At 38.2% G+C, this 25,408-nt stretch overlaps 1 protein-coding gene across 1 annotated transcript in view; it reads left to right on the top strand.

Annotated features, from left to right (window-relative positions):
* LOC100592286 (serine/threonine-protein kinase TNNI3K) overlaps positions 1–25,408 on the top strand; it is a 338,808-nt gene that overhangs the window by 48,333 nt on the left and 265,067 nt on the right. Inside the window, 2 exon segments of the mRNA XM_030825185.1 lie at positions 3,742–3,827; positions 4,952–5,049. Coding sequence (XP_030681045.1) covers positions 3,742–3,827; positions 4,952–5,049 — 184 coding nt within the window.

Here is a 25,408-nt window from a genome sequence, read left to right as displayed (position 1 = left end):
GCAAGCCTTGTGCTTTGTTTTCACAGCCATGGGAATACAGTATTCCCAAACTTTTTTTACCCTCCTACCCTTCTTGCTTTCTGTGTTTCCCTGCAGCAAAACACGTAGATACACTTACTAATACTGGGAAAACACCTCAACTTGCTTTGGAAAGCCTTTTGTAGAAGTACAATAAACTGCAGTGTTTATAAATGTTAATAATATAAGAAGGGAGTTTAGAATTCATGAAGATAGTTAAGAATTTAACTCACTTCTATCAGCAATTTCCCTCAGCTAAAAAAATACTGCAATCAAAATCATTTCTGATGAAAATGCCACTGTTTTAAATGTCTACTTATAATAAAATGAGCCTACTTATAAATGATAGAGCTATTTATGGTATGGCAGTAACTTCACAAAATAACATGATTCTTGGAAATGTGTGGTCTTTGGCCCAGCCTGGCTTTTAAACCCTCAAAGCCAAATATATTATGGATGTCTTGGAAGAAAGTAAACTAGGTACTTGGAACACACTTGGAAATGCAATCACAGGTCACAGAGGTCTTCTTTGTGGTTATGACTTCAAATAGTAGAGGTATTCAGCAGAGCTGAACTCTGCCATTCAAGCTAGGTAGATTGGATTTTTCTCTTAAAGTTTGTAGGAAATCAGTGTCCATAAATAAAAAGGGAATGAAAACTGTGACTGGAAACTGAGAATGTTGATGGACAATGATTCAGCTCTGAGCTGCTTCGGCTTTTCTTCCCTGGTCTTCCTATCATCCAGCAAATGAAACACACTATAAAACCACAAGAAAAAAAAAACAACAAAGTATTGGATTGGGGGAGGAGAGAGAGGCCTTGTGATCCTAAGAAAAACTATGTAACCAGCAGCCTAAGCAAAACAGGGAAGGATGCACATTCTTTTAAGCTAATCATAATGAACTTAATGGCAAATACTGAAAGAAGAAAAAGCTTTGGGGCTCCTCTGTAGCAATAAACCCCTGAAAATGCAGTTTTTCAATATGTATGTCCAATATTATATAGCAATACCTGTTATGTTTTGATGTTTTCAAAGTGGAAAAAATCATTTCATCAGTGTGGTAATCCTTGAAAGCCTCATTCTTATAGTTATACCAGGATTCAAATCCTATCATGATTCTGCCTTTTAAGTAGTTTGTTCTTTTTTTCCAACTCGGGCAAGTTATTTAACCTATTTAAGCTTCAATTTCTTCAATTATAAAATGAGTAAAATAATATATGTGACAATATGCATGACATTGTGCTGTTGTGTCCGGAATTGGTGGGTTCTTGGTCTCACTGACTTTCAAGAATGAAACCATGGACCCTCGCAGTGAGTGTTCAGTTCTTAAAGATGGTGTGTCTGGGGTTTGTTCCTTCTGATGTTCGGACGTGTTCCGAGTTTCTTCCTTCTGGTGGGTTTGTGGTCTCGCTGGCTTCAGGAGTGAAGCTGCAGACCTTCACGGTGAGTGTTACAGCTCTTATGGCGGCGCGTCTGGAGTTGTTTGTTCTTCCCGTCCGGAGTTGTTCATTCCTCTCAGTGGGTTCGTGGTCTCACTGGCTTCAGGAGTGAAGCTGCAGACCTTCGTGGTGAGTGTTAACAGCTCATAAAGGCAGTACGGACCCGAAGAGTGAAAAGCAGCAAGATTTATTGCAAAGAGCGAAAGAACAAAGCTCCCACAGTATGAAAGGGGACACGTGCAGGTTGCCGCTGCTGGCTGGGGCAGCCTGCTTTTATTCCCTTATCTGGCCCCACCCACATCCTGCTGATTAGTCCATTTTACAAAGAGCTGACTGGTCCGTTTTACAGACAGCTGATTGGTCCGTTTTGACAAGGTACTGATTGGTGCATTTACAATCCCTGAGCTAGACACAGAGTGCTGATTGGTGCATCCGCAAACCCTGAGCCAGACACAGAGTGCTGATTGGTGCATTTACAATCCTCCAACTAGACATAAAAGTTCTCCAAGTCCTCACCAGATTAGCTAGATATGGAGTGCTGATTGGTGCATCCACAAACCCCAAGCCAGACACAGAGTGCTGATTGGTGCATTTACAATCCTCCAGCTAGACATAAAAGTTCTCCAAGTCCCCACCCGACTCAGGAGCCCAGCTGACTTTGCCTAGTGGATCCCACTCAGGGGCTGTGGGCGGAGCTGCCTGCCAGTCCTGCACTGCGTGCCTGCACTCCTCAGCCCTTGGGCAGTGGATGGGACTGGGCACCGTGGAGCAGGGAGTGGTGCCTGTCGGGGAAGCTCAGGTTGCCTGGGAGCCCACAGGGGTTGGGGGGTGGAGGGGGCTTGGGCATGGCGGGCTGCAGGTCCCGAGCCCTGCCCCATGGGGAGGCAGCTGAGGCCTGGCAAGAATTGCAGCGCGGTCCGGGCGGGCTGGCAGTGCTGGGGGACCCGGTGCACCCTCTGCAGCTGCTGGCCCAGGTGCTAAGCCTCTCACTGCCCAGGGCTGGCAGCACCAGCCCGCCGCGCAGAGTGCAGGGCCCACTGAGCCCACGCCCACCCAGAACTCACGTTGGCCTGCAAGCACTGCGCACAGCCCCGGTTCCTGCCCACTCCTCTCACTCCACACCTCCCTGCAAGCAGAGGGAGCCAGCTCTGGCCTCAGCCAGCCCAGAGAGGGGCTCCCACAGTGCGGCGGTGGGCTGAAGGGCTCCTCAAGTGCGGCCAGAGTTGACACCGTGGCCTGAGGAGGTGCCAAGAGCGAGCGAGGGCTGCTAGCACATTGTCATCTCTCACTGTGGTGAGGAATACGTAAGGTTAAGTGCTTACTACAGTATCTGGCATGTGATATGTAATCAAAAAATGATTATTGCACTGTTGTTACCATTGCCAACTTCACTGTGAATATACAACTTTCTTTTTGAAGTATAACTCTTGGGATAATTTTAGCATCGTTTTTGTTGAGGCTCAGAAAATAACACCTCAAAATGAAGGCCTTACAAGCAGCCTTAGAAGCAAAACTTTCTCTCTGACCTTCTGCTGTCCTCTTGTCTCTGGCCCCTCATTTTCCCCAGAGGATAGCCATAGAGACTAGAATCCTTCTCCCCTCAAGGCAGGTCATAGAAACTAGAATTTACAGAGTTGTTCCTGAACCTTTGAGTCTTCATTCTGAAGGCTCTTATGTCTTGTGTCTCTTGTGCCTTTTAAAACTATGATCAAATATATTTTATGCCTTTTCTTCTATTAATGTCCCTTTTGTCCATTGATTTCAGCAAACCTTCCGAGAGGCAAAGGGGAAGGTCTTTCTTGGCCCCTATAATTTCATACCATATTTGACTTTTCTTGGCCTTTTATATTTGACAACAATTTTCTGATTTCTGATTTCCTGATTTATATAATAATCAATTTTATTTGTGTATTATATAAGTATTCCCTACTAGCAGTGACTCTCAGGTTCCTAGATTATGTCTGACCTTGATTTTACTTGTCTTTAAAAAAGTGCCACTAAATTCACTATTGTCACATCTAGTAGCTGTCAGTGATTCTGGAGCAACTATTGGAATCATAGTGTTATTTCTGGTGACATCATTACAATGTAAAACTACAGAATTTCCTCTCAATTTTAATTCTTCATATAGAGGGTTCAAGATTCTTTCTGTAAGTGCAAAATAATCTTAGAAAAAATACATTTCTGAATTGATAGTAACAGGATTTGCATTTATAATTTTCAAATGAAAGACAATATGCTAAAAGATGAATTTTGTGATCATCTGTAAAATGTTTTTTTCAGCTCTGATGAAGCCTTCAGTAAAGTCAATTTAAATTACCGCACTGAAAATGGGTTGTCTCTACTTCATTTATGTTGCATTTGTGGAGGTGAGTACTTGAAACTTAGTACTTCTTAAACTGGTTATATGTGTATATCGTCAGTGACTTGAGCTGCTTAATAGTCTACAAAAGAATTCTATTCATACTCAATTTTCCCTTCTGCTTTGCCTTTTCCAACCTTGATAATCTCAGTTCAGGCAGTAACTATCAGGCAGAATATTCCAATTGATTTAGCTTTAAATATAAGCTTCATTGTGTTCCTACCGGAAACCAAGTCACTCAGTTTGCTTGGAAATCAAAAAGCACTTTTCAATATTGGGCATGCCAGTCAGGGATTAACTTAAATTCAGAAGCACTTAAAGATTCCCCAAAATATCATCAAGCAGTTGCTTCACAATATTCAACGAGTATGTGAAAAAGTGACAAATGCAAAGATAAAATCTAAAAGTAAAGATTGACTGAAGTGAAGATTAAGAGTTTAATTTGGCTTACACTTTAGTTTGTTTTGTTTATCAATGTATCTCAAGCACTTTGAATGGTGCCTGGCCTGTAATAGCCACTCAGTAAAGTTATTTAATTAATGAATGAGCCATTAATATTTATTTTGTTAATCCAAACTAAATTCATTGAACTTAACTTCTTAAAATGGAACAGAAATGTGTGTCAGCTCTAACCATATTGCTTAACTATTTCTCCTGAACAAACCAAACAGACTCTCCTTAACAGATTGTTCTCTCAACTTTAAACGTGCCTTCCCAACCTTGGTTATATCCTTCATATTTCTTTGATCTAAATAAGCTCTACTGTTAATAATGTTCAGATAAATCCTCTACAATTAGATTTTTTAATTTAAGCTTTTTCACTAATAGTTTATTATGGTGAATTCTCTTATGTGTTTATGTTTCAAAACCATCTGATGATGAGGGTACTAAATAAAAAATCTAAGACAAAGAGTCAAAATACACAGCATTTGAATAAAGTTTTATAAATGGAAAAGAAATATCCCCTAGTAATTAAGGTTGTCAATTAATAGAAAACTTTACAAATGGCCTGCAGAACAGCAGCTTGACATTTTTATACAGCTGTATGGCATTTATCATTAAGCCAAAAAGAGTCTTAAACTCACCCCATCCCCACAACGATTTAGCCTTTTTTCATTTTTTCTCTTTAAGGCAACAAATCACATATTCGAACTCTTATGTTAAAAGGGCTCCGCCCATCTCGACTGACAAGAAATGGATTTACAGCCTTGCATTTAGCAGTTTACAAGGTATGACACTTTAATTCCCATAAACACTGCATTGGAACTAAGGATAGTGTGTATCTTTAGGCTTTTTTTTTTTTTTCAAGTTAGTAATCATGGAAAATTTTCAGTGACCAGAGGTGTTACATTACTAAAGGACTTCTTTCTCTTTATTGAGCAGCTATCTTCTGCATCCTAGACAACATACTCTTTTTAATGCCTTCTGTATTTAACTCATTTAATTATCACAAGAACCCCATGAGTGAATATGATTATTATCCCCAAGGTTACATGGTTAGCCAGGGGTTAGCCAGGATTTAAGACAAGGCAGTCTAGTTCTGTTGCCAAAGCTCCTCATCAGAACACCATGCTGCCTCTGTGCAGAGAGAGATGAGGTTGTATTTAAAGACAAAAGAAGCACACTGAAGCTGTATTTCTTTACTGCAATTTTTTCTTAAAAAACCTTTTTGCTTTAGCTGTTTATTTTCTTATATTAGCCCCTGGCTTCAACCTAATCTCAGCATCTGATAGAATAATAAATATAATAGTGGATTGGACAAACTGGGATACTTAGTGTTGGAATTGAAAGTTGAGATTTTCATAAATATAAATTTATAAAACATACAAATTATATATGCATTGATCATTCTATAATTATAATAACAATTTCTACTTACTCTGTATTTATTATGAGCTAAATATCATACTAAGTTTAATGTATTTTAGTCATTAAAATAACTGCATATTAGGATTTACTTTACAGAAAATGCAATTAAAGACTAAAGTAGATACCTGGACAATATTAGAATAGTGATTAAAGTCAAGTACAGTTGGCTCATTACTCCCAGAATCTCATTTGTATATTGCGTATTTTGTTCTTTCTCATTTTCATGCAAGTCTGTGACAGAATTTTATTTCAGTTTTGTGTATGCAGGTGTGGGAGGAGGGACAACTTTTTGCTTGTATTAGGAACCCCCTGCACTATCTCCCTCCTCCAACTGCTAGAGAGTTTGTCATTGGGAGAGAAGAGGACCTTATTTTCCTATGATCTAGCACCACAAATTCCTGTAATTCATAGTGCAAATACTCTAAAGTTTCATCTCTTTTCATGCCCAGTCAATGCCTAGTCAATTCTTCTAATTCCTTCTGGGAGAAAGCCTCAGTTAAGTGCTAAATTGTCTTTAATACCTGTTAATTATCCTGCTAAACTACAAAACAGTCTGAGTTTCCGGTGTAGAAAACAGCATCTGATGTTGACTTTTCTTCTGAAAGGCAGGAGGTGAAAGTAGAAGAGCTCCAAGGAACAGGAAGGTAGTGATGGATAGTCACGGTTCTGTATGAAACCATGAATTCTGAACCTCACCGTCTGGGAGATTTTTTCTACATTAGTTCATTTTGCAAAGATTTAGCATGACACTGGCACACAAATGGGTTCTGAATCATTTAGTGCTACAATATTTAGAGAATATATTTCTTTAACCTCTGTTTATAATAACTAAATTTCCACTTTTAGAGTTTTCTTTGCTCTATTTTTATGTTTTCTTCTATTTTAGAGAAGGGTGCATAAACTATAACTTTTTCACAGCAAGTTTAAATGAAAATTTAGATTCTCGGGAAAGAAAGCAGGCAAAAATATTAAAAGGCCATAAGAAAATGCATAGTTATTTTGCAAATTTCTTAACAAAGGTGAAAAACAAATTAAAGTTACTATTTCATTTTAAACACAAAAATAATATAAAGTAGTTGTGTGTCCGGAATTGGTGGGTTCTTGGTCTCACTCACTTCAAGAATGAAGCTGCAGACCCTCGCAGTGAGTGTTACAGTTCTTAAAGGCGGCGTGTCCGGGGTTTGTTCCTTCTGATGTATGGATGTGTTCGGAGTTTCTTCCTTCTGGTGGGTTCGTGGTCTTGCTTGCTCAGGATTAAAGCTGCAGACCTTCGCGGTGAGTGTTATAGCTCATAAAGACAGTGTGGACCCAAAGAGTGAGGAGCAGCAAGATTTATTGCAAAGAGCGAAAGAACAAAGCTTCCATAGCATGGAAGGGGACCCGAGCAGGTTGCCACTGCTGGCTGGGGCAGCCTGCTTTTATTCTCTTATCTGGCCCAACCCACATCCTACTGATTGTTCCATTTTACAGAGAGCCAATTGGTCTGTTTTACAGAGAGCTTATTGGTCCGTTTTGACAGGGTGTTGATTGGTGTGTATACAATCCCTGAGCTAGACACAGAAGTTCTCTACATTCCCACTAGATTAGCTAGATACAGAGTGCTGACTGGTGTATTTACAAACCCTGAGCTAGATACAGAGTGCTGATTGGTGCATTTATAAACCTTGAGCTAGATACAGAGTACCAATTGGTGTATTCACAATCCCTTAGCTAGACATAAAGGTGCTCCGAGTCCCCACCAGATTAGCTAGATACAGAGTGCTGATTGGGTAATAAACTTGTCTTTTAGAGTCAATTGACCCTCGAGTGATTTGGGTGACAGGGAAGTATATTTTTTTAAGGCCTGTTGTAGCTGCTCGAGGAAGGCAGAAGGATTTTCTTCCTTTCCCTGAGTTATGGTGGACATCATTGAATAATTCATGGGCTTTTTTCTAATTCTCCTTAGTCCTTCTAGAACACAGGTCAACAGATGTTTACGACTCCAGTCCCCATGATCTGAGTCAAGGTCCCAGTGGGGATCCATACTGGGGATGGCTTGTTGACCGGTAGTGAATTTGTCCCTTTCTTCAGCTGTCATTCTGTCATTTACTTGACTAAGATACCAGGTGTCTCCAAACTGTCAGGCTGCAGCTAAAGCCGCATTCTTTTCATTAAAGGCCAGGGTTTGATCTAACAGTAGCATGACATCTCTCCAAGCCAGGTCAAATGTTTGCCCTAGACCCTGTAGGACATCTGTGTACCTATCAGGATCATCTGAAAACTTCCCCAGGTCTGCAATGGTCTGCATTAAATCAGAGAGGGAGAAGGGAACATGTACCTGGGTTGGGCCAAATTCCCCTCCCCCTACAGCTTGAAGGGGACATAACCCATAGTCCGGGGTTTTTTGTGGTCCTTGGGAGATTTCTTAGCTTATTTCCTTCTGGGCAGGGGAGATTAGAGGAGAATTATCATTAATAGGAAGGGGAGCTATAAGGAGACTAGGATATGGGGGTAAGCTGAGAGGTCCTCCTGTGGGATGTAAATTGTAAGCTTTGCATAGTTGTGGATTCTACCTCAGTGAAAAGAAAGCTTGGACATAAGGTATTTCACTCCATTTGCCTTCCCTCTTACAGAAAAGGTCAAGCTGCAGGATAGTATTATAATTAGTACTTCCCTCAGGTGGCCATTTTTCCCCATCAGAGAGAGAATATTGGGGCCAAGCCATAGTGCAGAAAAAAATGAGCTGCCTCTTTTTCAGGGTTTGTGGGTCAAAGTGGTCCCAGTGGCTTAGGATGCATTTCAAGGGTGAGCCTGTTGGTGCCTGAGTGTTTCCCATCTGAAAGACACAACCGCCCGCGGTTTTGGTTTATTTTGTTTGTCCCCCTGCCCAAGAACCTGCAATGGCCCCTGGACCCTGCTGGTCGGAATAGTTGCGCCCACCAACGCAGCAGCAGAAACACTAGTTTTCCTCCCAGACGACATGGAGAACCGAGGAAGGTCAGATTTAGTGGCCCTTATTGATGCATTCTCAAAAACCTGCACCCTTGCCTGTCCTCCTAGACCACAAGGAGGACCAACTGAGAAAAATTGGATTTAGTGGCCCTTACTGACGTGTTCTCGAAAACCTGTTAGAGTCCTAAGCATTCTCCTGTTAGTATTGGGACTTTAGCCCTGTCCTATAAAGATGTTATGCCCCAAAAATGAAGTGAAGGGCCATACCCTGAGGGAGGGAAGGGATCTCCAGGATTGGAGGAGTGACACCTTTTGTCCTCACTTATATGAATAGGATGGATACAATTTCTGAGGCTCCCCATATCCTACCTTCAGGAATAGCTTTTGTTAGGCCTATTAGTCTGAGGAGGGATCCTAAAATTCCAGGTAGTCCCCACTATGACGGGGCTTTGGGCAAAAATTACGTCTTTCTGGTTGGTGAGCCAAGGTGCCTAAAGAAGGTAACAGAGTCTTGGAGTTTATACTAGAAGTCATTCTTATAGGAGAAACTAGAAAAGCACCAGAGACAGGTAGCGATTTTTAGAAGCAGGACTAACCTCAGAGAAGAGAGGCAAGAGGAAGTTTGTCTGGCAGGCATTAGGACCCAGGGGGCAAGGGTCAGGATAGATAGGATATATGGGCAAGTCTTGCTTGGGCGACATGCCTTTGACAGTTCCGCTCATGGCTGCAGGGTCAACCAACTTGTTATCAGGACCCTGCAGCTGCATGGCTTCCCTCTCTGTCAACTGTCGTCTCAGCCCAGAAGTACAGGAAAAGCAGAAGCTGGTTCTAGGCAAACCAATGCTCCCAACTCCGAAGAGTCGGGGTGGTTAGAGAGCCCTTTCCCGGAAAGCCTGACACTGTGTCTTTAGTCCGGCAGCCGCGCTAGTCGCTTTTAACTGGCTGAGAGGTGCCTGGTATTTAGCCCCTGAATTATAAGGAAAAATAGGACAGAATAGCAAGTGAAAGGGGTCCGATGGTACTCACTGCTTGGTGATAGGTGACAGTCTCTTCGCTCAGTGATAGGCGATGGTCTCACCGCTTGGCGATAGTTGATAGTCCCTTCATGGTTGCCAAAATGTGTCCAGAATTGGTGGGTTCTTGGTCTCACTGACTTCAAGAATGAAGCCACGGACGCTCGCGGTGAGTGTTACGTTCTTAAAGGCGGCATGTCCAGAGTTTGTTCCTTCTGATGTTTGGATGTGTTTGGAGTTTCTTCCTTCTGGTGGGTTCGTGGTCTCGCTGGCTCAGGAGTGAAGCTGCAGACCCTTGCGGTGAGCGTTACAGCTCTTAAGGTGGCATGTCTGGAGTTGTTCATTCCTCTTGGTGGGTTCGTGGTCTCGCTGGCTTCAGAATGAAGCTGCAGACCTTCACGGTGTGTGTTACAGCTCATAAAGGCAGTGTGGACCCAAAGAGTGAGCAGTAGCAAGATTTATTGCAAAGAGCCAAAGAATAAAGCTTCCAAAGTGTGGAAGGGCACCCCAGTGGGTTGCCACTGCTGGCTCAGGCAGCCTGCTTTTATTCTCTTATCTGTCCCCACCCACATCCTGCTGACTGGTCCATTTTACAGAGAGCTGATAGGTCCGTTTTTGACAGGGTGCTGATTGGTGCATTTACAATCCCTGAGCTAGACACAAAAGTTCTCCACATCCCCACTAGATTAGTTAGATACAGAGTGCCGATTGGTGCATCCACAAACCCTGAGCTAGACACAGGGTGCCGATGGTGTGTTTACAAACCTTGAGCTAGATACAGAGTGCTGATTGGTGTATTTACAATCCCTCAGCTAGACTTAAATGTTCTCCAAGTCCCCACTAGACTCACGAGCCCAGCTGGCTTCACCCAGTGGATCCAGCACCAGAGCCGCAGGTGGAGCTGCCTGCCAGTCCCATGCCATGTGCCTGCACTCCTCAGCCCTTGGGAAGTCAATGGAATGGGGCACTGCAGAGCAGGGGGTGGTGCTCTTCGGGGAGGCTTGGCCGTGCAGGAGCCCACAGCAGGGGGTTAGGGGGAAGCTCAGGCATGGCGGGCTGCAGGTCCCGAGCCCTGTCCCACGGGGAGGCAGCTAAGGCCTGGTGAGAAATCAAGCACAGCACCAGTGGGCCGGCACTGCTGGGGGACGTGGAGCACCCTCCACAGCTGCTGGCCCAGGTGCTAAGCCCCTCACTGCCCGGGGCCAGCAGGGCTGGCCGGCCCCTCCAAGTGTGGGCCCCACCAAGCCCACGCCCACCCAGAACTCTAGCTGGCCCACAAGCGCCCCCGTGCAGCCCCAGTTCCCACCCGTGCCTCTCCCTCCACACCTCCCCGCAGGCTGAGGGAGCCAGCTCTGGCCTCGGCCATCCCAGGAAGGGGCTCCCACAGTGCAGCAGCGGGCTGAAGGGCTCCTCAAGCACCACCAGAGTGGGCATTGAGGCCGAGGAGGCACCAAGAGCGAGCGAGGGCTGCGAGGGCTACCAGCACACTGTCACCTCTCAGTTGTTCACATTACCAGGCATTAAACCTAGTAACCATTAAATGCATTAAACCTACTTCTAATTATCTCTTGACAGAACTACTCCAGTAAGTGTATAATTCATTTTTGGCTCCAGTTCCCTTCCCCCATATAGTATTAATAAGTTTTTAATTTTAATATTATTTTAAACTTACAAAAACAATTGCAAGAATAGTACAAGAAACTCCTTATCCAGGTTCATTAACTGTTTGCATTTTGTCCCATTTCCATTATTGTTTTTTTTTAGAACCATTTGACAGTAAATTGTATAAAACATGCCCTGTTGCCACTTCAGTCTTCATTTCCTAAGAAGAAAATTCACTTACATAACTCCAATGCAATTATAAAATTAAAAAGAACATTGAGATGATATTAACATTGATATGATATTATAATCTATAGTTCAAATTCAAGTTTTATCAATTGTCCCAATTGTGTCATTTATAGATTATTTTTTCTTGTCTAGGATAGTATTCAACCCACAATCATGCATTTTCAGTTTTCTTATTTCTGTAATCTCCCTTACTCTGAAAGAATTTCTCACCTGATCCTTGTATTTTTTTATCTTAATATTTTTCATGCATACCAGTTATTTATACATATTTCTTTGAATTTTTTTGGTATTGCAGTCGAATTTTATTTTGTTCATAACATTCACAAAATGAATAATGTAACTCTCCCATCCTTTTGTTCACTACATCAAATAGCTCTTTCAATTATACACCCTGGCATGCTGGGCCTGACTCATTGTTAGAGGAAAGGGGTACCGATCCAGGCCCCAGGAGAGGGTTCTTGGATCTCTCACAAGAAAGAATTCAGGGCGAGTCCACAGTGCAAAGTAAAAGCAAGTTTATTATGAAAGTAAAGTGGTGAAAGGACAGCTACTCCATAGACAGCCTAGGACGTTCCTGAAAGTAAGAGGAGGAGCACATCCATCCTAGGTACAATGCTCGTATATATGGGGAGATGTGTTCTGCTACAAGGGTTTGTGATAACATATTAATTTTCTTAATTACTATATTTTGCAAGAATCGATATTATTATCTTTAAAGCAAAATTAGGAATGCCTTTGTTCTACAGATATCAGGATATCTCCCAAGTCTGGGTCTGTTCAGTAAACATTATTAACTTGTTCCTTTAACTGTAAACATCTAGAGGTTAAAAATGCCTAACTTTCTGAGAATGTAACCCCGTAAGTCTCAGCCTCATTTTCCTATTTTCCTAGCCCTCACTCAAAATGGAGTTGCTCACTCTGGTTTGAATGCCTCTGATATCATGACTGTATATTTTCTAATCAATAGAGTACTCTCTGCTTTCATCAATAAAAGTGAAACAGATATTTAGCTTTTTAATGCCACATGAATGATTAATCCTCATACATCTTTTTTTTGTTTGTTTTAGTTTGTTGAGTTTTTCACAGAGTTTAGTTTTATTGAGGTTTAATATATACCAAATACAATTATCAATTTTAAGTCTACAATTGTTAACTTTTGAAAATGTATGTATAATGTAACCATCATCACAATCATGTTATAGGACATTTCTACTATACCAAAAAGTTCCCTCATGCCATTTTGCAGTCAATCTCCTTCTCACCTGGTCTCTGGAAACAAGTGTTTTCTATCACTATAGTTTTCTCTTTTCTAGAATTTTAAATACATTTATTACATCCAGTATGTTTTCTTTTCTATATGGTTTCTTGCACTTATCATAATGCTATTGGGATTCACCCATGTTGTATATTCTGCAATTAATGCTTTTCTTGTAGAATTGTATTCCCTTATATGGATATACCACAATTTGTTTACCATTTACCTGCTGATGGACATTTTTCCAGATTTTGACCATTATAAACAAAGCTGTTTTGAACACTCACATACAGGTATTTGTTTGAACATATGTTTTTATTTCTCCTGGGAAATACCTAAAAGTGGAATTGCTGAGTCACATAATAAGTACATGCTTAATTTTATGAGAAACTACCAAACTTTTTAACAAACTAGCAATTCCTTCCTACATTCCCATCAGCAAGGTATGAGAGCTGTAGTTTTTTCACATCCTTTCCAGCACTTGGTGTGGTCAGTCTTTTTTTTTGGCTATTCTATTGGATGAATTTTAGTATTTCATTATAATTTTAATTTGCATTTTCCTGACGACTAAAGAGGTTGAATAGGTTTTTATGTGCTTATTAGGCATCCTTTATTTTTTAATGTAGTGTCTGTTAAATCTTTTTCCCATTGGTAATTTTGTTTATTATTTTCTTGAATTGTGAGAGAACTTTATCTATTCTAATACAATTCTTTTCTTGAATATACTTTTGCAAAAATTTCTCTCAGTCTATGACTTGCCTTTTCATTTTCATAACAGTGTCATTTGAAGAGTAAAAGTTTTTTGCATTATTTTTAAACTTATGACTATAGTGATTACCATACAGTTATAGATTCTCAACATTTCGTAGTCCACTCCCTGCTAATATTGATCTACTTCACTTAAAATATAAGAACCTTCCAGTAGTATAGTTTCATTTTATCTTCATTCTTTGTGCCATTGTTGCCATATAAATTGCATCTATACATGATAAGAACCTAAATATATTATTAGAATTTTTGTGTTAAACATTTTTATCTTTTAAAGAAATTAATAAGAGAGAAAATATGCTTTTCAGAAGTTTGATTATAATAATCCTACATTTGGTTTTCTCTGTTTAAAGCTATTTGAGATTCATTGAGTTTTTATACCTGTAAATTTATGGTTTCATCAAATTCAGAAATTTTGACCATTAGTTTTTCAAATACATATGTTATATTGTTGGATAATTTTCCACATATCACTGAGTCTGCTTTTTTTTCTTTCTTCTTCTTTCTTTCTGTTCTCTAAATTAGATTATTTCTACTTATTTGAATTCAAGTTCACAAACCACTTCTCTGCCATCTCCAATCTGATAATAATCCACCAGTGAATTATTCATTTTGGTTATTTACTTTTCCGTTCTAGGATTTTTATTTATTAAGATTAATTAAGATATAATTTCAATTTCTCTGCTATGATGACACATCTGTTATTTCATTTTTCCATATTTTTCTTCAAGGTTTTGAACCTATTATTTGTGACTACTTTAAATGTCCAATCTGCTGTTTTCAACATCTAGATTAGCTCAGTATTTGTTTCTATTTCATGTTGACTACAGAGCACATTTTTCTGTTTCTTCATATATCAATTAATTTTTTATTGAAAGCTAGAAATCATGTATTATGTGTTATAGGAAATCTTTATCATGTCATCTTCCTTTAAAGAATGTTGAGTTTTTTTATGTTTGTTTTTGTTTCATTTTTGGCGGGCAGTTACATTTCTGGTGGATACATTTCAATCAAATCAGTCTTGATTTGATTTTTTGTTAGGCTGAAGCTATTTCAGTTTGAACTTAGCCTCTTGGCCTACCTCTTTTTTTTTTTTTTTTTTGAGATGGAGTCTCGCTCTGTTGCCCAGGCTGGAGTGCAGTGGCGCGATCTGGGCTTGCTGCAAGCTCCACCTGCCGGTTCACGCCATTCTCCTGCCTCAGCCTCCGGAGTAGCTGGGACTACAGGCGCCCGCCACCACACCCAGCTAATTTTTTGTATTTTTAGTGGAGACGGGGTTTCACTGTGTTAGCCAGGATGGTCTCAATCTCCTGATCTCGAGATCCACCCACCTCGTCCTCCTAAAGTGCTGGGATTACAGGCGTGAGCCACCATGCCCGGCTGCCTCTTGGCATACCTCTTATTCTAGCATGTGGTTCTCACACCTGGACATGGTACTTACTCCTAAAGTATGGTTTTTTGGCATGTCACCTGAATTCCCAAGCCTTACTGAGAGACTCAGTAAAGTCTCTTCATACCAGCTGACGGGAGTTCCAAAATCCCCCAGTACTACATGATCTCCAGGATCACCACCATTCACCTTTTAGCAATAAATCAGGTGATCTTTTCTAGATCTTCCAGAATATTTCTCTGTGCTTATGCAGCCCAGCTCAAGGATTCATAATGGATCTCCATGCAGATTTCTGCAGCGCCCTCTCTGTGCAGCTTCTTCTTCTCAGTTACCCTGCTCCACAAATACAGCCCCTTCATAATATCAGAACTCTCGTTTATACTCTTAACTCAGTGAGACTTCCTACTATGCTTTGTGGCAGAAAAGTATTTCAGGCAGAAAACCATGGCAATCATGGGGTATTGTGTGACTTGCTTTATATCTTTCTCTTAAAGGACACAGCTGTTTGCTCATGCTCTTCAGTGCTTGAGAACAGTTATGTCATATATTTTGTTCCATTTTATAGATTTTATTTGCCAGTAGAGAAAGTCTATATAAGTTGTTCTGTCATGCCCATATCTACTTTTCCATTGCTTCCAAAATGATCTGAATGAAACAAAAATCTATGATACCAGTGCTCACTGTAACACTTACTATTGTCATCCACTGCCTATATAATGACATTCAAACTCCTAAATAAGAGACTCAAGATCCCTTAATTTATAACTTTTCTGGAATCACTTTCCATACTCTTTTCCTGTAGTCTCTGCCTGTTCAACCCTAATGGTTTTCAATTTAATGTGCATGAGGATCATACAGTAACATATGTTTAAAATGAATATTTCCCTTTCTACTTTACTCTTATTTAAATTGGTACATCTAGGGTATTCTAGGAATCTAAGTTTTTAACAAACAACCTAGGAATTTTGATGTAAACAATCCAAGTCTACATATTGAGGATTACTGTTCAAGCGTGGCAACTCAAATTATGGTCATATGATCAGTAGCATCCACCTCAACTAAAAGATTTCAGAAATGCTGCTCTCATTTCCTTTCTAGCCCTATTCAACCAGTACTATTCAGGGGTTTCTAGAGAAACTTAACCAATAGGATCTATCTATCTATCTATCTATCTATCCATCTATCTATTTAGAGACATATTTATCATAGGAACTGGCTCACACTATTATGGAGCCCAAAAGTCCCACGCTCTTCCATCTATAAGCTGGAGAATCAGGAAAGCTGATAGTATGATTTGGTCCATGTTCAAAGACTTGAGAACCAGGGGAGCCTATTGTGTAAATCCTAGTCTAAGTCTAAAGGCCCAAGAACGAGGATCAGTGATGTCTGAAGGCAGAATATGGATGTCTCAGCTCAAATAAAAACAAATTCACCTTCCCTCTGCCTTGTAGTTCTATTCAGGCCTTCCAAGGATTAGATGATGCCCACCCATATTGGTGAGGGTGACCTTCTTTACTCAGTCTACTAATGAAAATGCTGGCAGGGCATAGTGGCTCATGCCTATAATCCCATCGCTTTGGGAGGCTGAGGCAGGTGGATCACTTGAGCTCAGGAGTTTGAAACTAACAGGGTGAAACCTCGTCTCTACTAAAAATACAAAAATTAGCCAGACGTGGTGGTGTGTGCCGATAGTCCCAGCTACTTGGGAGGCTAAGGTGGGAGAATCACTTGAAGCCAGGAGGTGGAGATTGCAGTGAGCTAAGATTGTGCCATTGTACTCCAGCTGGGCAATAGAGCAAGACCCTGTCTTGTTTGTTTGTCCCCAAAACAAACAAACAAACAAAAATCTAATGCCTTCTGCAAATACTCTCACAGCCACCCAGAAATAATGTTTTACTAGCTATCTAGGCATCCCTTAACCCAGTCAAGTTGACACCTAAAATTAAGCATCACAACCAGAATGTACATTTTTTAAAAAATCCCAGCTGATGTATTTGTAGACTAAAGTTTGAAGATTGCCATTTTAGATAACTCCATTCTTTAGGCCAAACAGTTCCACACGTCTTTATTTTTGTTCTTATAATTTTTTCTGCTTAAATATTTTTTAATTTCTTTTCCTGATGCAAAATTATTACTTATTTAAAACCAAGATAAATTGAGTTTTATTGAACTCGCAGACAGAAATTATTGCACTCTCTTTTGGGTTTCAGTTATTAAGTTTACATTATCTTTTATTGTAGCACTTATAATTATTTATTTATTTGCATATTTCAAATGTTGGTCTGTGAACTTTGGACACTGGGACTAAGTCTTTTTCTTTGATTCCTCAGTATATGGGACCTGTAAAGGATCCTTGAGAAATACTTGTTTGGAAATTAGTGAATGTCCAAACATTAGAAGAAATAATACTTGACATTTGTTGATATCATGTAGCTTAAGACTGTCAGCTTAGAAGCTAGAATGCTTCTGTTCATATCTCAGTTATGAGACTTGCTAATTATGCATATTTAGGCAAATTGAGTTTTCCTTATGCTCCTCAATTTTCTAACCTCTAAAATGAAGCAGATGGAATTATCTATTTTATTGTGTAGTTTAGAGTTTTAAGGAAACAAATCATATGCAGTACTTAGCAAAATACCTAGCATATAGTAAATACTTAATAAAAATTAACCATTATTACTGTTGAACTCTAACTTTGACAAACATTTATTGGAAACTAACATGTTTTTTCATTTTGCATAGAAAAATTAAAAGAAATGGGTTGGATTTTCTGGATTATTACATTCTAAATAGATGAGAGAAGGTAATCCTAATATTATAAAAGAAATGGCATCTATACTTAGATCAATGGACTCCAAACATCTTTTATCACGTGCTCTATAAAATTAGCACCCCCAAACACATATGTGTGTTCATAAATTGTATACATTAACAAAAAAACCCATCAGTTAATAGCTTAAGACAAAATCTACTCTTTGGAAGACAACCAGTGTTGAAGTTTGTAGCTATACATTTATATTTCAAATAGCCTTTTTGATTATATAAAATATTTTGACAAGTTTATTACAAATATGATTAGATTAAAAAATTGATTTATATGAAGCTCAGATTGGTAGAAAAAAGTAACAGCTTTTCCTTTGTTGCTTCTTACCTTAGTAATATATATGTTGTGTATTTTCTTCACAGGATTCTTTTAAAGATACCTGCCAATTTTGTCTATTCAGTTAAAGTGTTTATTCAGTTAAAATTTGATATTAAAATGTATAAACTCACTTACTTTGGCTCACATAAGCTATAGCACATCCCCAATAACTGAAAGCTAAGAAAAAAAAAGAGTGAGAGGCAGCTCTCAGTCCTTTCCCATGTAGAATTTTAAGTATATATTACACTTTGGGTACTATATGTGACACATGACTAGCTGATATATGAACTGAAGCCTCTAGTGTAAATTTACATGTTAAACATGAATGAAACTTCATTTATCTTTATATATAAATGTATATAAGTAGATTTTCTAATTCTTTTTGTACCCTAATGAATTTTATTACAAGATTCCTGTCACATTTATATCCCTCTATAGGGCATACTTCTTTAGGTGGTATCTAAATTGTATTCCTAAAATGAAACACAAGACTTTGGGGAAAAAATTGAGACCTCTCATATAGTTTAGAAGATCTTAATTGAGAAAGCTAATGAACAAAATCCTATTAGACCATCTAATTTAGCCTTACATGTAACTCCCATTCAATACGCAGACAAGCCACTTAATGAAATTTCTTTAGTGAGAAAGAAGTCGCATTTTGATTCATTAACTTCTTTTTAACATTTCTTATGATAAAGGCAGATATTGAATGGTAATGGTCATTTATCCCATCCTATATATTTCTTGCAAGATCTAATTCCAATCATTCAGAAACAACTCATTTTATATATGTATTACAAAAGGGAAGGACATGAATGGGGGACAAATCGAATTAAACCTATGTTGCCTGGCTTACCAGACCTAGGTATTTTTTGCTACATAACAGTGCCCATCAGAAAACTCTGTGTTTTGTATCAGTGGCGATTCGTAGCCTGAATCATTGTATTAATATCTTTTATCCTGACTTTTTTTTCCTCCTTAGCACATATATTTGATTGCAAAGTTGAAATTTTATTTTCAACTATCCTGAAACTAAAGACCCAAAGTAAGTGTTTCATAGTTTCTAAATGCCGTCGATTTAGACCAAGGTTCAACAGCCTTGGCACTACTGACAATTTGGATTGGATAATTCTTTGCCGTGGAGGCTGTCCTTTGTGTTATAAAAATGTTTAGCAGCATCCCTGTCCTCTGTTCTCTAGATGACAGCAGCCACTTCCCTCGTGCCCAGTTGTGAGTACCAATAATATCTCCAGATATCACCCCTGAGAAGCAAAAATCACTCCCAGTTGAAAACAACTGATTTAGAGGACAGATTTCAATATTCATTAACTTAAATGGATTTTTTAAATCTTAATTACCTTTATATTTGAACAAATAAAGTTTCCTGATTAAAGATTGCATTTTCCCTAAATGGGAATTTGACAAGATAGTAATAAGAAATAATTTGAAGAAAAAAAAAACTCCAAAAAAAAAGAATCCCACTTTTTGCATATTTAACCAAATTCTCCAGTTAATGATGACTTTTAAACACTTTAATAGTAGATTTTCACTTAAGAAACTAGAGAAAATTTTTACTCATAAATTACGGCAATCATTAACATAGCTTGTTTATATGCATATTTCCCTTTAGTAATGAAATATTTCATAATCTCTTTCTAAATGAACATGTTCTCAATAAAAAGTTAATAGGATCCTGGCTGAAGATGGTAATTTGTAATTTATGCTTCAATTCTTACACCAGACAGTAGTATTTCCTGGAAAACCTTCTCTGATCCCTCCCAACTTTGGGTTAGGTATTGCTGCATTGTACTGTCTTAGCTCCTAGTACTTATTATACTGTGTATGCTACCGTATATTATTACTTAGTTAAAACTTTATATCTTCCTCTATATTAGGGGTCACAATCCCACATATTTTAAGGATGACATAAGTAAATGAAAGTGTTAGATAATACAACAGACAATGATAAATTGGAACTAAAACTCAAGACTGAATATTTTTGAGATACGAGAGAGTGGCAAAGACTGTGGTAACTTAGAAAACATATGCCCCATGTAAAGGGAATGGTCACTCTTCAGCTTCAGCTAATCATTGTCATGTAAAATTGTAGACCCATTATTTCCCAAAATTTCAGAGAATCATAAATTATGTGAAGTTTCCTAATATTTAAATGCTGGCCATTAATGCAGATTTTTAGTCATAAATACTCAACAGGCTAAGCCATATATATTTCCATTCCTCTTGTAGCCTGTTTGTAATCTCTGATAGTAATTATGAGCATCAACAAGGCGGAGATCAGATCCAAGTTGCTTATCATCTTATTCCGAGTGCTTAGAACAATGCTTGATATATATACATTAATAAATCGATGTTTTATAAGTGAAGAATGAAGTTATAGTTCTCTGGTAACTGGGGGGAAGAAAAGTGTTTCAAAGGAGGTAGGATCAGGTTGACAACGGGCAAAATAGTGTCCTATTTGGGCCATTAGAATAGGAAATTAGGACATTGTCAGATATCTCTTTAAGGGATATTTTAGTAAATTTTTGGGAGAAGAGGATATAAAAATGGGTTGAAAATAAACAGAGTTAGGGAAATGGAGGCAATAAACATTAATTGCTCTTCCAAAAAGTATAAGATTGGGCAATATTTGAGGAATGGCCAGATCAGGAAGGTTTCTGAAACAGCATTGTCCTATCTTTTTAAACTCTCGCTCCTTGAATAAACATAAAAGTTCAGAGTTTGTTTAAATGTTATTTTTAAACTTTAAAATCGATATTATGTTACAGCTAAAAACAAATTTAAAAAATTAGAATATTCATTATGCCTTTTCAAGTAGCAGGTATTTACTTCCCCCACCCCACTGCAATAGGTAGAGATTCTTATTATCCTCTTCCTGTTAAATGATCTCTATATTATTAAATGAGAGATGATTTAAGGATGTTCAAAGGCCAATTGGAAGCAGCCTGCAGGGAGAAAGACATTATGGAAAATGAGAAAATAGAAGAAGGAGGGTTGGCAGAAGTGAGGGGAAAAAATAGGTCCATAGCAAGAGTACAGATACTCAAGAGTGTGTTACTTCTCTTTTTTTTCTTTTTTTTCCAAAATTTCAAGCAAAGTCAAGTATTTCCACCACACTGAAACTCTTAAAAACTGATATCTTTTGCGAAAATAAATCCAGAATTATTTCAACAAGAGACGTATAGGTATGAACCTTTGTGAGTGAGCAGTTAGTTTCATACTGATTAATGGATACTTTCACTGGGGGTGTCTATGATGCACGAGGCAGCTCTAGTCCATTAAATTTTAATGCCTGGAACTAAGTACATTTCATACTGAAGCCCTGAATAGTTCCCGGTCCTAAAGGAAAACTTAATAATATTCTTCGAAGCCTCCAAAATTACTTTTCTAAAAAAACCTTTTTCTTTATAAAAACACATAAACTTTAACAATTGCTATGTTGGTGAAGAAAAAAATATACTTAGAGAAACATATTTTAAAAATATTTATTTATATGTCCCTATTTTATATCCAGAAACTTAGTTTTCTTTCCAATCAAAGTTCAGCTCCTTCTTGGAGTTTGGTATGACGCTTGAGGGAATATTAGAGGTGAATAAGATATTACAGAAAAAAATTTAGCCCAACTCTGTAACCCTGCAGATAAAGAAATGGAAGTATTTTATGACTAAACATCTCTTGGGACGGAGTGGGCTGAGTCATAAGGTGAATATTCTCGTAGAGGTAGGCCAATCTTGGGGGTGATACATTTAATATGAATATACGCTTACACCTGTAAGTATCTTGAGTTTATAAGCATTTGCACATACATTATGTCATTTGATCTTTATTACAATCTTGTAAGATAAGTAAGGTAGGTATTATATTTCTTTTTACACAAATGAGGAATATAAGGTCAGGGCTGATACATGAAAGACAAATTATTAGCAGTTGAAGGGTAATTGGGGGGGAGGGAGAAATAACATAATGTATTAAGAAAAGCATAATATTAAAAATCAGAAGACCTGATTTCAAACCCCAGTTCAGCCTCAGTTTAAAGTTACATTAAAGAAACACATGTTATGCTATGGAATGCCAACTGGGTTCTCTAAAAAGTGTTCTCTGAAAAGAATATAGGAGTACAAGAGATTTATTTAAAGGTGACACCTGTGAAAGGAAAAGGAATGAAACAGCATTGGTTATGGGGTGCCATCAGATCCCAATACAGAGCTGCTAAAATCTCCACCAGCCCATTGAGGAGCTCCAGAGGAAAAATTGCCTATGAGAGGGGTGCCACACGGGGTAGCAATGTCAAGGCCCTTCTTTCACCACTGCCTTACTCAGTCATTGACTGGGAGTAAGGGCCACCCTGAGAAGAGACTGACACAGCTATAATGCTGCAGTGGATCCTGAAATAACGGAGAAAGCTGCCAGTGAACCACCATCCCACCACACTCTTCATAAAGGGAGGTCTCAGTGGCATATCTATTTCTGCCACACAGGAGGAAATGCTCATGATTCTATAATATATGAAAAAAGGAAACTACCTATATGTAGAATTAGATCAATAGTGTACATAATAACAATTATTATGTGTCAAGCATTGTACTAAATGCATTACAGCATTATCTGATTTAATCCTCACAACAATGCTATGAGAATGATACAATTGTATCTTCATTTTACAGACAAAAACTTGACAGCTCAAAAGGTTAAGAAACATGTCGCAAATGTAGGAAGTGCCCATCAATATGGAAACACGAGTTTGCTCTGCTGGGGTAGCTTGTGCTCCATCTGGTTGCACAAACATACGTACATAGGACAAAGAATGGAAGGGAAAATTACACACATAAATAATAGTGATTATATGGTAGTACTATGGGTTATTGAATGATTTATTCATTTTCTTTGTTTTTTACATTTTCTTCTCTGAGGTATTCTGGTTGTCTGTTGAGGCATAACAAACTATCCCAAAGTCGGTCCTGTAATGCAACTATTTTATTATTCTCATGGATTCTTAGTTCAAAAATTCAGACAGGATGCTGTGTGGTTGGCTTGATTCTGTCCCACAATGTTTAGAGCCTCAGCTGATAAAATGTGAATGAATGGGTTTATTCATCAGCTGGTACACTGGAATTCTCTGGAGGCTTCACACACTGACTGGAATAACTGTAAGGCTGGACTTAGCTAGAACAGTTGATTGGAGAGCCTTCATGTGCGATGTACCTTCTCCATGTGGCCTGCATTTTCTTATACCATGGCTGACACAGGTTAGTGAGATTTGTTACGTTATAGATCAGGGCTCCCAGGCCTGTTTTTCAGCAAACAGGAAGGAAGCTGTGTGGTCTTCTATGTCCTAGCCTTAGAAAAGAAACACTCTGCTCCACACTATTGATCACAATCCACCCAGGTTCAAGGGGAAGGGGCATAGATAGCAAATATCTGTGGGTTGAGTATAGATGAATGCTCACCATGTTTTAAAACCACCAGAAGGTATATTTTGTCCATAATCAGAAGAAAGTACATTTTTATACAACAGTTTCTTTTCTATATCGAAATAGAGTTGAAATTTTTTGTTTAATAAATACCTTTTAAAAATGGATGTAATATGGTAGTAGAGGATTTGAGCTCTGTGATATAGTGGTTGCTTATCTTGGCTTTATCCATAGCAATAATCACAGAGCTAACAGCAAAGCAGGATATTAAGTAAGATTGTTTTCGAGTTTTATGGCTAGTACAGAGTTGCAGTTACTACCATTACAAAATGTTTTTATCCATTTACATACATTTTGGGAGATCTATTCTACCTCAAATTCTATTTCTCAAGGATATAGCTAGAGTGCTTTTTTGTCTAAGCCTCATTCTTCCACACATGGATTTTCTTCTGTTTAAAAATAATAAATATGATACACACAAATACATTACAAAGAGCTTATTTGTCTCACACTTATAGGATGCCTCTGTGTGTCACATTGAATAATAATGCTTTAAATTTGGCTAGAGAGTGCATAAAGGAAACCTGCCAGTTTCCACAAGACTCTTTTCTAAACAAGTCTTAAGAGACTTTCTTTTAAAAACATTGCCATTAGATATTTGTTATATACGGTAAACTGCAAGCAATAAATGAGATCAAACTTAGAGTATTCAAAATTTGCCTAATATTTGCATTTTATGAAAAATTTTTTACAGGAGGTGTGTACCATATTGCTGACTCTTAAAATTATTCCATTAGGACAAAATACTCCAGTAGAGTAAGAGGCTTATCAGTTAAATACAACAAAAGTATGTCCTTTCAAGTTTTTCCTTGAGACTCGATCAGGAAAACCACTATGGAAAGTCAGAAGTGAAGTACTGACATTGGAGTCCAACAGACCTGGGTTTGCATCTACTTTCAACACTTACAAACTAAGGTTCAATTAGCACTTTAAATTCTTTGAGCCTGAGTGACATCGGCTATAAAATAGGGTTAATAATTATTTTCTCTCATAGGTAAATTGTGAAGCTTAAATGAGAGGATATAGATAGAACATTTTGCATGGAACTTGGCTCATAGTAAGCAATTTATATGCAGCAATTACTGCTTTATGTTTATTATCTTTAGCATAGCTGCATAAGATAAAAGTTTTATTTTGGCAGTATTCAGTTAAAAAAGCATTTAGATCAATTAGAGGTCAATCTTGAGAAATCCAACCAAGGTATGAAAGGATAAATTATTACTCTTAACGTTTGACCTTACCATTTGCCCATTCTGAAGGAATCCTAATATACTTAAAAAAAAATTCCACAAATATTGACTGAATAAGGAGAAAATACAAAGAGACTTGAAGAAAGGATAAATGTGTGTTTACTAAAACTGCCTAATAGATAAATGTTTCACATGCTCTGTGATTTAAATAAAATTTATTTTAATTTAGCCTAGTACAGTGCTTGTCATAAAATAGACATTCATTAATAAATATTTGTTGAATAAAACAGTATCCATCTTTCTACTGATTTATACAAGTTATTTATGTATTAACTATGTAAACCATTTGTCAGTTTTATATGTTGTGAATATTTCTCCAACTCGTCACTTGCCTTACTGTGTTTTTAACACTTTAATTTGCTCAAATCTATCATATTATCTCTCTATTTTAAAATATAGCTTTATGCTTAAAAAAGACCTTCCCTACTACTCTGCATTTAAATTTCTGACCATCTGCAGGGAAAATGTTTTAAGGCAATGTTTTTCCTATTTATCTCAAGACTAATCATGCCTTTAGCCCTCACCAAGATTATTGGTAAAGTGAGAGTTAACTCCTGTGAACTGTTTTCTCTGGAGGAGGAATTCTCAGTTTCTGGCAGCCTATCCACAGCTAAACTAGTAGACGTTTTC

This window comes from Nomascus leucogenys, chromosome 12, assembly GCF_006542625.1.
Source record: "Nomascus leucogenys isolate Asia chromosome 12, Asia_NLE_v1, whole genome shotgun sequence".
Taxonomy (NCBI): domain Eukaryota; kingdom Metazoa; phylum Chordata; class Mammalia; order Primates; family Hylobatidae; genus Nomascus; species Nomascus leucogenys.
Note: the sequence above shows the minus strand (reverse complement) of the source record. Positions and strands in the feature narration are given on the sequence as shown.